The 13007-nt window shown below is 46.6% G+C and overlaps 1 protein-coding gene and 1 long non-coding RNA gene across 3 annotated transcripts in view; one reads left to right on the plus strand and one right to left on the minus strand.

Moving 5' to 3' along the window:
- LOC140430567 (dipeptidase 1-like) overlaps positions 1-13007 on the minus strand; it is an 86004-nt gene that overhangs the window by 49500 nt on the left and 23497 nt on the right. For both annotated transcript variants that reach the window (XM_072518124.1, XM_072518123.1), the window contains exons 2-3: positions 3620-3746; positions 1776-1908 (exon numbers count right to left, since the gene is read on the minus strand). In XM_072518124.1, coding sequence (XP_072374225.1) covers positions 1776-1908; positions 3620-3746 — 260 coding nt within the window. The remainder of the gene's footprint in view (positions 1-1775; positions 1909-3619; positions 3747-13007) is intronic.
- Positions 675-13007, plus strand: part of LOC140430570 (uncharacterized) — a 54609-nt gene continuing 42276 nt past the window's right edge. The window contains exons 1-2 of the long non-coding RNA XR_011949456.1: positions 675-906; positions 1852-1956. This is a non-coding gene — a long non-coding RNA (uncharacterized lncRNA). The remainder of the gene's footprint in view (positions 907-1851; positions 1957-13007) is intronic.

Consider the following 13007-nt stretch of genomic DNA (forward strand, 5'->3'; position numbering starts at 1 on the left):
CTGAGCCCCCCCCCCCCACACACACTGAGGAGGACAGCACTGCAACATCAGTGCTGCCTGAAAGTAGTCCCAGGCCCTCCATGTCCAAGCCCCCCCCCCCCCCAGGGGATGCCCGCCAAGGTTACAGGCAGCAGGCCACCTCAAGCTCAGCTGGGGATCCTGGGGATACACCTAGACGTGAGGCCATGTTAAGGAAGAGTAACAAACTAAAGACACCAAGGGCTGACAAAGCATTGAGAGGCTGCCCAGCTCAGATGTAATTTGGAGGAAAATACCAGGACCCCTGACCATTGCCAACTTGACTAGCTTCATGATTCTCCAGAATCATAAACAGAAAGGATGAAAACATCAAAGTGAGTGATGAGTATTCCTGACAGTGCACGGACCCTCAGCCCTCTCTGCTTCTGGGACATCCACCAATGTGCTTCCCTGTCAGTGAGCGCTTTTCCACTAGGCCTCACAATGATAAATTAAGTAATCTATCCATCATCTTCTAATCCCTGACAATCAAATCTCCATAACCAGTGGAATTGACCTTCCAGACAGCTCATAACCTTTGTCTTCACATTGCTGTCTAAGTGTGGGGTTCACATTTGGCAGCTGTCATCCTCCCCCACTGAGAGGATCTTCAGGCCTCATGAGGCAGGAATGCAACCCATTCCCGAGTCCCCCACTCCTCCCGTACAGGCCAGCTTCTCGTGGGACCCCACCCAAGAACTTCAGAAATCGCCCCCAGTGCTGACCCTCTGTATTCACTTCCTCCCGACTTTCCAGCTACCCCTATGGAAGGGCACTCCCTCAGCAGCGGTATCAACACATGTCCAGCAAGGAGGATACGGGAAGAGCTGCCTGCATATCAACCGCCAGACCCCTTTAAACCCAGGGGTGCCCCGCCATGAAGCGAAGGTAAAAGCGAGCGACCCCTTTCCCCAAGATGGTGATAGTAATTCCCCACGCCCCCTCTCCCTTCCCACCCCGAGTTTAACTTTTCTGGTCCTCTCTGTTACCCCCTCTGCGTCCGGCACCAAGAGGTTGAGGGTGACATGAGCAGTCCCCTCTAATAACCGCTCCGGAGGAGAGGTCGTCAGGTTCAAATTTCTATAAAGCTGTTACAAATGGCGCTGGTGTGACATCGCGGAATGTCCACTGAATATTCAGTGGGTGTGGGGAGGGGGAGTGTGTCCCGGAATGAGTACTTGCTAATGACAAACTAATGTATTAAATTGAGGCTCCCGGTCTCACACGACGTTTTTCATGTTACTCCACCGGTGAGGGGAGTTGAACCTGAAATCGTGATCTTGCCGGCGAGATATGCGTTTTTCGATTCTTTCAGGATTTTGTGCCCATGTTGGTTATCCCGCACATGCCTAATGTGGGCTCAAAACCGTCCTCAAAGTCTCCTGCAGTCTTATTGTTGATGCCTTTTTATCTGAAGTTTATAGCAGCATTTTGTCTAAAGCGCCACAATCTTAGATATAATTAAAATTTATCCTACAATGGCGCTACCCAATTTCAAGGTTATGAACTATATAAACCTGCAACCTTATTTTTAGTAATTACCCAATTCTTTAGCTCTCCCAGATCACACATCTCACCCGGATATGTTATCCGAATAACAGGGCAGTCAAATATTTGTGACCTTCCACATCACCCTTGTATTCTTCAGTTCATTAGCAAAGTGTAGACATTGTATGTGTTAAAAATAGCACCTGTTATCCAGAGACAGAACGCCTCTTTACCTTTCCCATTCAAATATAGATTAGATAATGACATACCATCTGCAGTTGTTGTTAGTTGAAAATCTTCTGGGAACATCTGTACCATTCTTTTTATCACATCTATTTGTTCTAGAGTTTGGCGGACGGCATCTTTGTTCTGTGCACTACAGGGCACATAAGCAACCCAAAACTGGGCGTAATAAAGCAGAAACACATGTTATTGGACCAGCAAACTCAGGTAACAAGGTTATTTAATCAGAAATTATATCATTGGTACTTATATTCTCTCATGTTCAATCCTTTTTTTGAAGTATTATCATTGTCCTTTTCCACATTTGCTTAATATGAAAGATTTAATACAACCCAGAAGTACTTAACCTGACATAATTCATGATAATGATGTTTCACATTATGATTTACTATTACTATAGTGTTGGAACACTGACAATGATGAAGGCATCTTAAAGATGAAGATAAACTTCACACATCCATTATTTGGCACATAATACCATATTATTCATTGCAATAAAACAATGGAAGTGAAGTTCCTCACAATGATTTGCATTGCTGCAATACCAAGGCAAAGTCATTTATGTCCTCTAGTGGTCAGGAAAAGAGTACCCACTGACTTCGTGAAAAGCTTAAATACTGCATAAATCACATGTAATCTACTGGAATGCATAGAAATTACACCGAAACATTTCAGCAGCAGACGGGTAGATATGCAGGTTAATGAGAAAGAAAACTTGACTTTTAAGTAACATCACAGTGAGACTCATCAATTATTTTCTGAAACTTTAAGAATGCCTGCAGTAATAATCACTGGAACCAAGGTGACAAGGCATGGTGTCTGGGTATGGGCGAACAGAGAATGTTGTGGACTCAGACGTCCATGTACTCCAGAAGGAAAGAAATAAAAACTCAGGCTGTTGGGCTTCTGCCCAGCAAACCTTCCAGAACTCTCATACATGGCACCTGGAAGGAGGTGACATTGAGACAAATGCCAACTTTCTCACTCCCAGTACAGAAGGCCAATGCTGCAAGAAGTTTAGAAACTCTAGCAGAGCAATGAAGGCAATGTGTTCTCACTCTTTCCTTGCTCTACAATGGACGCTCTTTTATTTGTAGGGAAAGCGATGGTGCAATGGGTATTGTCCCTGGACTAATAATCCAGAAACCCAGGCAAGATTCTACGATGCTATAAGATCTGGGGACCTGGGTAAAAAATCCCACTACAGCAGATGGTTAAATTTGAATTTAATAAAAATCTGCAATTTGAACATCTAATGATGACCATGTAACCATTGTTGATTGTCGTAAAAACCCATCTGGTTCACTAATGTCCCACAAAATGAATTTGAAAAATCTCTAAAAGGAACATTCACCCAGAGGATGATGGGAGTCTGGAGCTCGCTACCTGAAAGGGTGGTGGACGCAGAGACACTTATAGCATTTAAGGGGTATTTTGATGTGCAGACAAGACTATAGTCCAAATGTTGGAATGTGGGATTAGTATTGTTGGGCGGTTGTTTTTGACTGACACAAGTGTGATGGGCCGAAGGGCATTTTCTGTGCTGTAGACCCCTATGACTCTATCACATTAGTGTAGTTAAATACCCATGATGTATATTATCTGGAAAAACAAAACTTCTCTTGTTGTGCATGGATGATTTCCAGCAACAATTGGAGCAATAATGAATTGAGGGATTGGTTTATAATAATGAGACTTTAAATCCTGAAGAGTGGGACTGAAGTGAAATAGTCACCTTCACAACTGTGCTGTAAATTTGTTAATGGTACAGATATTTTCCGAACAGATTTCCCCTCCACTGCCCTTCCTCCTCCCATAAGATTACACCAATGTATTTTTTGTACATCAACGCTGACAAAGAATCTTCTACCTGAGCACCAACCAAACCAGTCCGGAGCTTCTCAATATTAGTCTGAGTAATATTCGACGTATTAAGGTCTATTTTAGAAAGATCATTGTGCACCCTCTTCCGCAGCTGCCAAGGCATGTCATTGTGTCTGAAAAAGATCAAAGTTAAATCCTTTTTTAAAAAAAAAGAGAATTCATTATTTCATGGTACAGTACATAGAACATACAGTGCAGAAGGAGGCCATTCAACCCATCGAATCTACACTGACCCACTTAAGCCCTCACTTCCACCCTATCCCCCGAACCCAATAACCCCTCCTAACCTTTTTGGTCACTAAGGGCAATTTATCATGGCCAATCCACCTAACCTGCACGTCTTTGGACTGTGGGAGGAAACCAGAGCACCCGGAGGAAACCCACGCAGACACGGGGAAAACGTGCAGACTCCGCACAGACAGTGACCCAGCGGGGAAACGAACCTGGGTCCCTGGCGCTGTGAGGCCACAGTGCTAATCACTTGTGCTACCGTGCTGCCCATTAAGTAGTACACAGAGGCATCACAGTGTCCGTCCCAGAGAATGGAAAGCCTCTCCATACAAGTGTGTTCCCCCGTCTTTACCAAATTCTTTGCAGAGTCATTAAACTGATGCAAACTATTTCTCCTCCATCATTTAACTGGTCTCCAACATGCAGAAAGTAATTACCAAATTTTCATTTTTGGGTTTCATGCCAGATATTTTACTTTAATTTAGCATTACCGGGGCAGCATGGTGGCTCAGTGGGTTAGCACTGTGGCCTCACGGAGCTGAGGTCCCAGGTTCGATCCCAGCCCTGGGTTCTGTCCGTGTGGAGTTTGCACATTCTCCCCGTGTTTGCGTGGGTTTCGCTCCCACAACCCAAAAATGTGCAAGCTAGGTGGATTGGCCATGTTAAATTGCCCCTTAATTGGAAAAAATGAATTGGGTACTCTAAATTTATTTTTATAAAATTTTGCATTACCAATCATTCATCCCCTATATCCCAGAGTCTGCTCGGGTGGCATAGTGGTTAGCAGTGCTTCCTCACAGCGCCAGGGAACCGGGTTTAATTCTGTCCTCGGGTGACTGTCTGTGTGGAGTTTGCATTTTCTCCCTTGTCTGTGTGGGTTTCCTCCGGGTGCTCTGGTTTCCTCTCACAGTCCAAAGATATGCGGGTTAGGTGGATTGGTCATGCTAAATTGCCACTTAGTGTCTAAAGATATGCAGGTTAGGTGGGGTTATAAGGGTTAGGGCAGGGGAGTGGGCCTAGGTAGGGAGCTCTTTCAGAGGGTCGGTGCAGACTTGATGGGCCGAATAGCCTCCTTCTGCACTGTAGGGATTCTATGGTTCTATGGATATCAGGGTAAACAATTGTGAGATTGAACCAAAGATGATGTCACTGTACCTCGGCTAACTGGGAAGTACATGTCACCATGTGATTCTTGCCCCTACTATCATCAAGTATAAGATTTATAAACTAACAGAAAAGGTAAAAATGAACAGCACTCAGTGCAAACAATGCAGGAGCTAGAAATCTGAAGTAAAAACTGCAGATGCTGGACATACTCAGGCCAGGCAGCATCTGTGGAGATAAAATCAAAGTCAGCATTTCTGGTCTCTTTCATCAAAACTGGGAAAAGTTAAATATGTAATAGGTTTTTAGCTAAAACAGTTGCTCAACATATATTATAGTAATTGCACTGAAAAAGCATTCCCCTTGTTGATTGGTCTTGCAATTAGCAAATTAACTTCAATATGTACAAGTGAGGTGATATATTTTTGTAGGAGGAATAGGAGATCATATGCTTGTCAGAAAATAAGTGTTGTCATAGGGTGAGGTGTTAATTACATCAATTAAAGTGCATATAAGTGAGGGGCATTGATTGAGATATATACCTGTAATATTTCACTGAATATACTTAGCTTTTTTGCATTCTTCCTTCACTAATTGACTATCAGGATTTTAACAAGAGGAACCTGGAGTACAGATCCTAAAGTTACTTGATGTAGCACTGCAGCTTGATCAAGTTGTTGAAGTTGATAAAAATAATGCATTGGGGATAATTTCTGGGATAGAATTGAAAAATACAAGTTACATTAAAATAGTACAGAACCATGGTTAGACCACTTTTGAAATTCTGATCTATTTTATGTATTTAGGTAGGTGTAAAAGCAATTTACGAGAATGACATCTGAACTGAGAGGTCACACGTATCAGCAAAGACTGTGGCTCTTTTCTCTGGGAAAAACAAAGGCTGAGGGGTGACCTGATAGGGATCTTTAAGATTACGAAATGGTTTAATAGGGTAAAGATGCTGCTTTCACATGTGGACAAGACACAGGATGACGGGTCATAAATATAAAATAGTCACTAAAAAACCAATAGGGAATTTGGAGAAATGTTTTTATTCAGAGTGTGACTGGAATATGGAGATTGCTGCTGAGGCGAGTAGCATAGATTGCTTTTCAGGGAAACTAGATAAGTATAAAGGAGAAAGGAATGTAAGGATGTGTTGATTGGGCTCTGGTGAAGAAGGGTATGAGGAGGCTCATGTGCAGCATAACAGTGAGCATATGTGGGCCAAATGGTTTGTTTCTGTGCTGTAAATATTTTGTGATATTTCAACATATACTGAAACAGATGCTATTTTTTTTAATATGGTAAAACATTACCTTAGTTTTGGAATGGGGCCCTCTGCAAGCTACAGACTGACTAGGTAACCAACTTCAGCTAAGTTGTTATGGGCCAGGGTTTAGAGAACCCCAAAGTGTATCATGGGGTTCACCACAACTTTTAGTAGATTGTGGTATGGGGAGCACACACCCACTCTACAGGTGTGGTACAGCAGAAATGGAAAAGTATTTTTTTAAAGCAAAACAATGTTTATTCTATGAACTCAAGATAACCTTTTTAAAACATACAGTGAACATCTTAGCAACCATTAATTCAAATACAACCCCCAAAGACTACAACACTAAGTAAACCTTTAAGCTTTCCTTTTTAACATCCATACGACTGAAAAACAAAACCTTTGTCAGAAGCACATCAGGTTAAAGTCACTACTGAAAACATTTATAATTCTGAATTCACCAAATGGTCGAGAGATAGTTTTTTGATGGCAGAGAGAACAGCAGTACACCTGCTTGGTCTGGCTTCAGCTCCAACACTGAAAATGAAACTAAAACACACCCTGCAGCCTGCTCAAAAACGAAAGTAAAAAGCTGACACAGCCCAGCTCCACACATTCTCTGACATCACTGCAGTCGTAAACACCCATTTCTTAAAGGTACTCTCACTACAGATATTTATATACACACCCATTTATAAACACCCATTTCTTAAAGGTACTCTCACATGACACCTCCCCCCAAGAAAACAAACCCATCAACTTCAAGATGGTTTCATTTTTCACCTTTTCACTATCCTTTAAGAAATGCACACAGTAAATATACTTTTTGTTTCAGAAAACAACACACGCAAACAGGTCTAATAATATTGTCCATTTTTTCCCCCCTCCAACTGAAATCCTTCTCAATTGACAGTCTCTTTGAACAAGAAGGCCTCTGCATGATCCATCCATTTCTCTACGCCTCGGCATTTCTCTTTAAAGTCAGATACTTTAGTTCAATCTGATCACAGAGTTCCTTGTAATTCTCCAACACAGGAGCATTGGTTATCACAGCTTTCAGACAGTCAAATGCCTGTTGAAAGTCCGCTGTCAATTGAAAGTTTTTACATTTCTTCAGCAAGTCCATCAGGGGAGCAATCACGCTACAAAACCTTTGCACAAATGTTTAATCAAATCCACTCATGCCAAGAAATCACATTATTTCCCTTCGTCTTGAGGGTATCGGAAACTCCTCAATAACTGTTGGTTTCACATCCCGTGTGACCATTCGACGCTGTCCGATTGTATGGCCAAGGAAAGTGGGCTTTTCCAAATTTACTTTTGGCTAGGTTTATCACCAAACCCGCCTCCTGAAGTCGATCGAATAACTCCATCAGATGTTTTCAATGTTCTGTCCATGTCTGGCTGAAAATTACCACATCGTTGATGTACAGATCGTGTACCCAGGATTACAATTGGGTAATCCTGAAACAACTTTGTTAGTTAACCTTGAAATGTGGCTGGGGCATTTTTCATGCCAAATGGCATAACTTTGAATTGGTATATACCATCTGGAGTCACAAAAGCTGAAATCTCCTTTGCCCTTTCAGATAAAGGTACCTGCCAGTAACCTTTAAGTAAATCCAGTTTAGAAATAAAATTTTATTGAGGTACTTTTGGCATATAAACCAGCAACATTATACCGTAGTGTACAAAAAGCAAATAAAATATAATGCAAGCCTCGGCTGCCCTCTCGCAAGAACCTGCCTAAGCAACCCCCTACTCTACACTAGCCTAACCCCCTTCCCCCCATGCTGATGATTAATTCTCCGCGAAGAAGTCAATTAATGGCTGCCACCTCAATGAGCCTGGCGCATGTTGCGGTCGTGTTTACTCTACTCAAAGCGTCTGCCCATATGCCGTCCTCTATCTCCCCACCGAGCTCCTCCCACTTAAGCTTCAGTTCTTTCGTCTGTGCCTCCTCTGCTCCCATTAGTTCTTTATAAATGTCGGAGACTCTCCCCTCTCCCACCTCTCCTCTGGAAACTACCCTGTCCTGGATCCCCATTGCTGGGAGGCGTGGGAAGGATGGTACCAATCTGCGTACGAAATCCCGCACCTGCAAGTACCTGAAATCATTCCCTCTCGCCAGCCCGAACTTCTCCTCCAACACCCGCATGCTCGGGAAGCTCCCTTCCAGGAACAGATTGCCCATCCTCGCAGTCCCCGCCCCATAATTGGAACCCACCGTCCATATTCCCCGGGGCAAATCGGTGGTTACCGCAGATTGGGGACCAAACCGATGCTCTCACTTCCCCTCTATGCCTCCTCCACTGGCCCCAGATCCGTAGAGCCGCCACCTCTATAGGGCTGGTGGAGTATCGTGCCGGCGGGAGCGGCAGAGGCGCCGTAACCAAGCCTGCCAAACTGGTGCCCCTGCACGAAGCAGCCTCCATCCGCTTCCAAACCGACCCCGTACCCACCATCCATTTCCTTACCATGGCTTTGTTAGCTGCCCAGTAGTAGTTGCTAAAGTTCGGCAACGCCAGCCCCCCACCCCCTCGGTTCCTCTCGAGCATCGCCTTCCTCACCCGTGGGGATATTCCCTCCCAAACAAATCCCAGGATAATTTTATCGAGCCTCTTAAAGAAGGACCGCGGGATGAAGATGGGAAGACATGACATTGAAATATGAACAAGAATCTCGGAAGAATCGACATCTTCACTGTCTGCACTCTCCCCGCCAATGACAGCGGAGCGCATCCCATCTCTGGAACTCGTCCCTCACTTGCTCCACCAACTGGGACAAGTTTAGCTTATGCAACTTACCTCAGTCTCGCGCTACTTGTATCCCTAAATATTTGAAGCTTTCCCCTACCAGCCTGAATGGCAGCCCCCTCAGCCTACTCTCCTGACCTCTCGCCTGCACGACCCACATCTCGCTCTTTTCCATGATCATTTATATCCTGAGAACCGCCCAAATTCCCTTAGGGTTTCCATGATTCCGTCCATCCCGTCATTGGGTCTTACATGTATAACAGCAAGTCATTTGCATATAACGAGACCTTATGTTCCACTCCCCCCCCCCCCCCCCCCCCCCGGACCAGCCCTTTCCAGTCCCTTGAAGCTCTCAGAGCAATTGCCAGTGGCTCCAAAGCCAGAGCAAACAGCAGTGAGGGGAGGGGGCATCCCTGTTTGGTCCCGCAGTGCAGTCTGAAATAGTCAGATGTCGTCTGTTCGTCCTCACAGTAGCCTCTGGAGCCTGATATAGCAGCCTAACCCAGTCAATGAATCCCACCCCGAACCCAAAACGTCCCAGCACCTCCCATAAATAGACCCACTCAACCCAATCGAAAGCCTTTTCGGCATCCATTGCTACCACTACGCCTGCCTCCCTACTCTCCGGGGGCATCTTAATCACATTGAGCAGTCTCCTTAGATTGGCCACCAGTTGCCTGCCCTTTACAAACCCGGTTTGGTCCTCCACAATCACATCGATACACAATCCTCAATTCTAGACGCCAAGATCTTGGCCAGTAACTTAGCGTCTGCGTTAATCAAAGGGATGGGCCCATAGGACCCACAGGCCTCCGGGTCTTTATCCCATTTCAGTATAAGCGAGATAGTGGCCTGCGACATCATTGGGGGGTAAGACCCCTCTGTCTCTTGCCTCGTTGAACACCCTGACCAGCACTGGCCCCACTATCTCGGAGAACTTTTTATAAAAGTTTATGCAGCACGCGTAGCATTGTGGATAGCACAATTGCTTCACAGCTCCAGGGTCCCAGGTTCGAATCCGGCTTGGGTCACTGTCTGTGCGGAGTCTGCACGTCCTCCCCGTGTGTGCGTGGGTTTCCTCCGGGTGCTCCAGTTTCCTACCACAGTCCAAAGATGTGCAGGTTAGGTGGATTGGCCATGATAAATTGCCTTAGTGTCCAAAATTGCCCTTAGTGTTGGGTGGGGTTACTGGGTTACGGGATAGGGTGTAGGTGGTTGACCTTGGGTAGGGTGCTCTTTCCAAGAGCCGGTGCAGACTCGATGGGCCAAATGGCCTCCTTCTGCACTGTAAATTTCTATGAAAATTCTATGAAAACTCCACCGGGTATCCGTCTGGCCCCTGGCTTTACCCGACTGCATGACCTTCAGGCCCCCCTGTACTTCATTGGTCCTGATCGGGCCCCAGCCATCTACCAATCCCCTACCTACTCTTGGGAAGGTCAGTCCGTCCATAAAGCACCTCATCCCCTCCGGTCCCGTGGGGGGTTCCGAGGTGTACAGCTTGCTATAGAAGTCCCTAAACACCTTGTTCAGTCCTACCGGGTCCCCCACCAGGTTTCCCTCCCCGTCGACTACCTTTCCTATTTCCCTAGCCGCTTCTCTCTTTCTTAGTTGTTGTGCAAGCATTCTGCTGGCCTTCTCCCCATGCTCGTATATTACGTCCTTTGCCCTTCTAAGTTGCTCTACGGCCTTCCCTGTAGTCAACACCCCAAACTCGGTCTGCAGCCTCTGTCATTTCCTAAATAACCCTGGGCTCGGAGACTCGCATAGCTCCTGTCCGTCTGTAAAAGTTCCTTAACCAGTCGGTCCATTTCTACCCTGTCTGTCCTGTCCCTATGGGCGCGAATTGAAATCAGCTCCCCTCTCATCACTGCCTTCAGCGCTGCCCAGAGCACCACTGCTGAGACTTCTCCAGTATCATTTACCTGCAGGTAATTATGCATGCATTTCCTCAGCCTCTCACACATCGCCTCATCCGCCAGCAGCCCAACTTCCAACCTCCGTTGTGGGCGCTGAAAGCTATCTTTGCAAATCTGCAGATCAACCCAGTGCGGGGCATGGTCCGAGATGGTAATTGCCGAATATTCTGCACCCATCATCCCTGTCAGCATGTCCCTGCTCAAGATAAAGAAATTGATTCGGGAATACACCTTGTGGACGTGAGAATAGAACGAAAACTCCTTCGCCGACGGCCGACTAACTCTCCATGGGTCAGCTCCCCCCATTTGCTTCATGAACCCTCTCAGTTCCTTTGCCATCACTGGCACCCTACCCGTTTTTGAACACGACCGGTCCAGGCCAGGATCAAGAACTGTGTTAAAGTCTCCGCCCGTGATCAGTTTGCGTGAGTCCAAGTCAGGGATCTTCCCCAACAACCTCTTAACAAAATCTAAGTCATCCCAATTAGGGGCATATACGTTGACCAGGACTACTCTCACCCCCTCGAGCTTATCCCTAACCATAACAAATCTGCCACACCCGTCCGCAACTGTGCCCTCCACCTCAAATTGGACCCGCTTGTTGATCAAGATCGTAACCCCCCTGGTCTTAGTGTTGAGACCCGAATGGAAGACCTGACTAATCCAGCCCTTCCTTAATCTGACCTGGGCAGCCACTTTCAGATGAGTCTCCTGTAATATGACTATGTCCACCTTCAAAACCCGTAAATACGCGAACACACACGCCCTCTTGACTGGCCCGTTTAGCCCTCTAACATTCCAGGTGATCAGACTGGTCGGGGGGGCACCTCGCCATCCCCCCTTTGCCGATCAGCCAGCGCCCAAGCCAAGTGTTGCGCTTCCTCTCGCCCGCCTCCTGGCCGCCACCACCCCTGACCTCCTCACTGTTACCATGCCCAATTTCTGACATCGTCAGCAGACCTATTCTCCTCCCCCCCCCCCCCCCCCCCCCCCCCCCCCCCCCCGACACCAGCCTATAACCTAACCCCTGACATAAACAAGCTAAATGAACACCCCCCACCTGGCTTCCGTTGACTAGCCCACCCAGCTAGCCTGATGTCTCCCACCTATTGTTCCCTGGCTCCCCTCCCCCCAGCCCATCCACACCACTTCCCCAAATCAGCCCTGCTTGGACAAATACTCTAAACAGGACAGAGGCAGCCCCAACAATAGTGCAATTTAAGTCATACAAATGCATAGGAATGCCAACCATTCCTATCTGAACGCAGAAAGAGATCGCAAAAATTCTCTGAAAAACACCCCCCATATCCGAACCATTCTAACTGTTCTCTTTTTCCAACAAAACTCAAACACAAAAGCGAAAAAGAGACATGAAGAGAAAAAAGACAAAAGAAACATAAAAACCAAGATACAAAAGCATGAAAAAACATGCAGGCATCTCTCAGAAACAAGAGAGAAAGAATTAAAAGTTCCAACACGAGTCCGAGAGTCCTCAGCTCGGGACCAGCCCTTGCCTCTTTGCAAAGTCCATCGCCTCCTCAGGTTCCTCGAAATAATGGTGCTGGCCCTCGTGCGTAACCCACAGTCTCGTCGGATAGAGCAGCCCAAATTTCACCTGCTTCTTATATAAAATCTCTTTAACTTGCCTGTAGCCTGTCCTCCTTCTGGCCACCTCTGCGCTCAGGTCTTGATAAACGCGCAGGGTGCTATTGTCCCAGCTGCAGCTCCGCGTGCTCTTGGCCCATTGAAGAACCCGCTCCTTATCCAGGAACCTGTGGAACCGGACCACCATCACCCGTGAGGGACCCCCTCGCCGCGGCTGCCTCACCTGCGCTCGATGTGCCCTGTCCACCTCCGGCGGGCGAGGGAACACCTCGTTCCCCAGCAGCTTCTGGAACATATCTGCCACATACGCGGCAGCATCCAGCCCCTCGGCCCCCTCCGGGAAGCCAACGATTCTTAAATTCTGCCGGCGAGACCAGTTCTCCAGGTCCTCCACCTTTTCCAGGAGCATTTTTTGTTGGTCTCTCAAACTTCGAATCTCCATGTCCGCCACCGTTTGAAAGTCCGCCTGCTCCTCCACCATCT

This window comes from Scyliorhinus torazame, chromosome 10 (assembly GCF_047496885.1).
Source record: "Scyliorhinus torazame isolate Kashiwa2021f chromosome 10, sScyTor2.1, whole genome shotgun sequence".
In the NCBI taxonomy this organism is placed as follows: domain Eukaryota; kingdom Metazoa; phylum Chordata; class Chondrichthyes; order Carcharhiniformes; family Scyliorhinidae; genus Scyliorhinus; species Scyliorhinus torazame.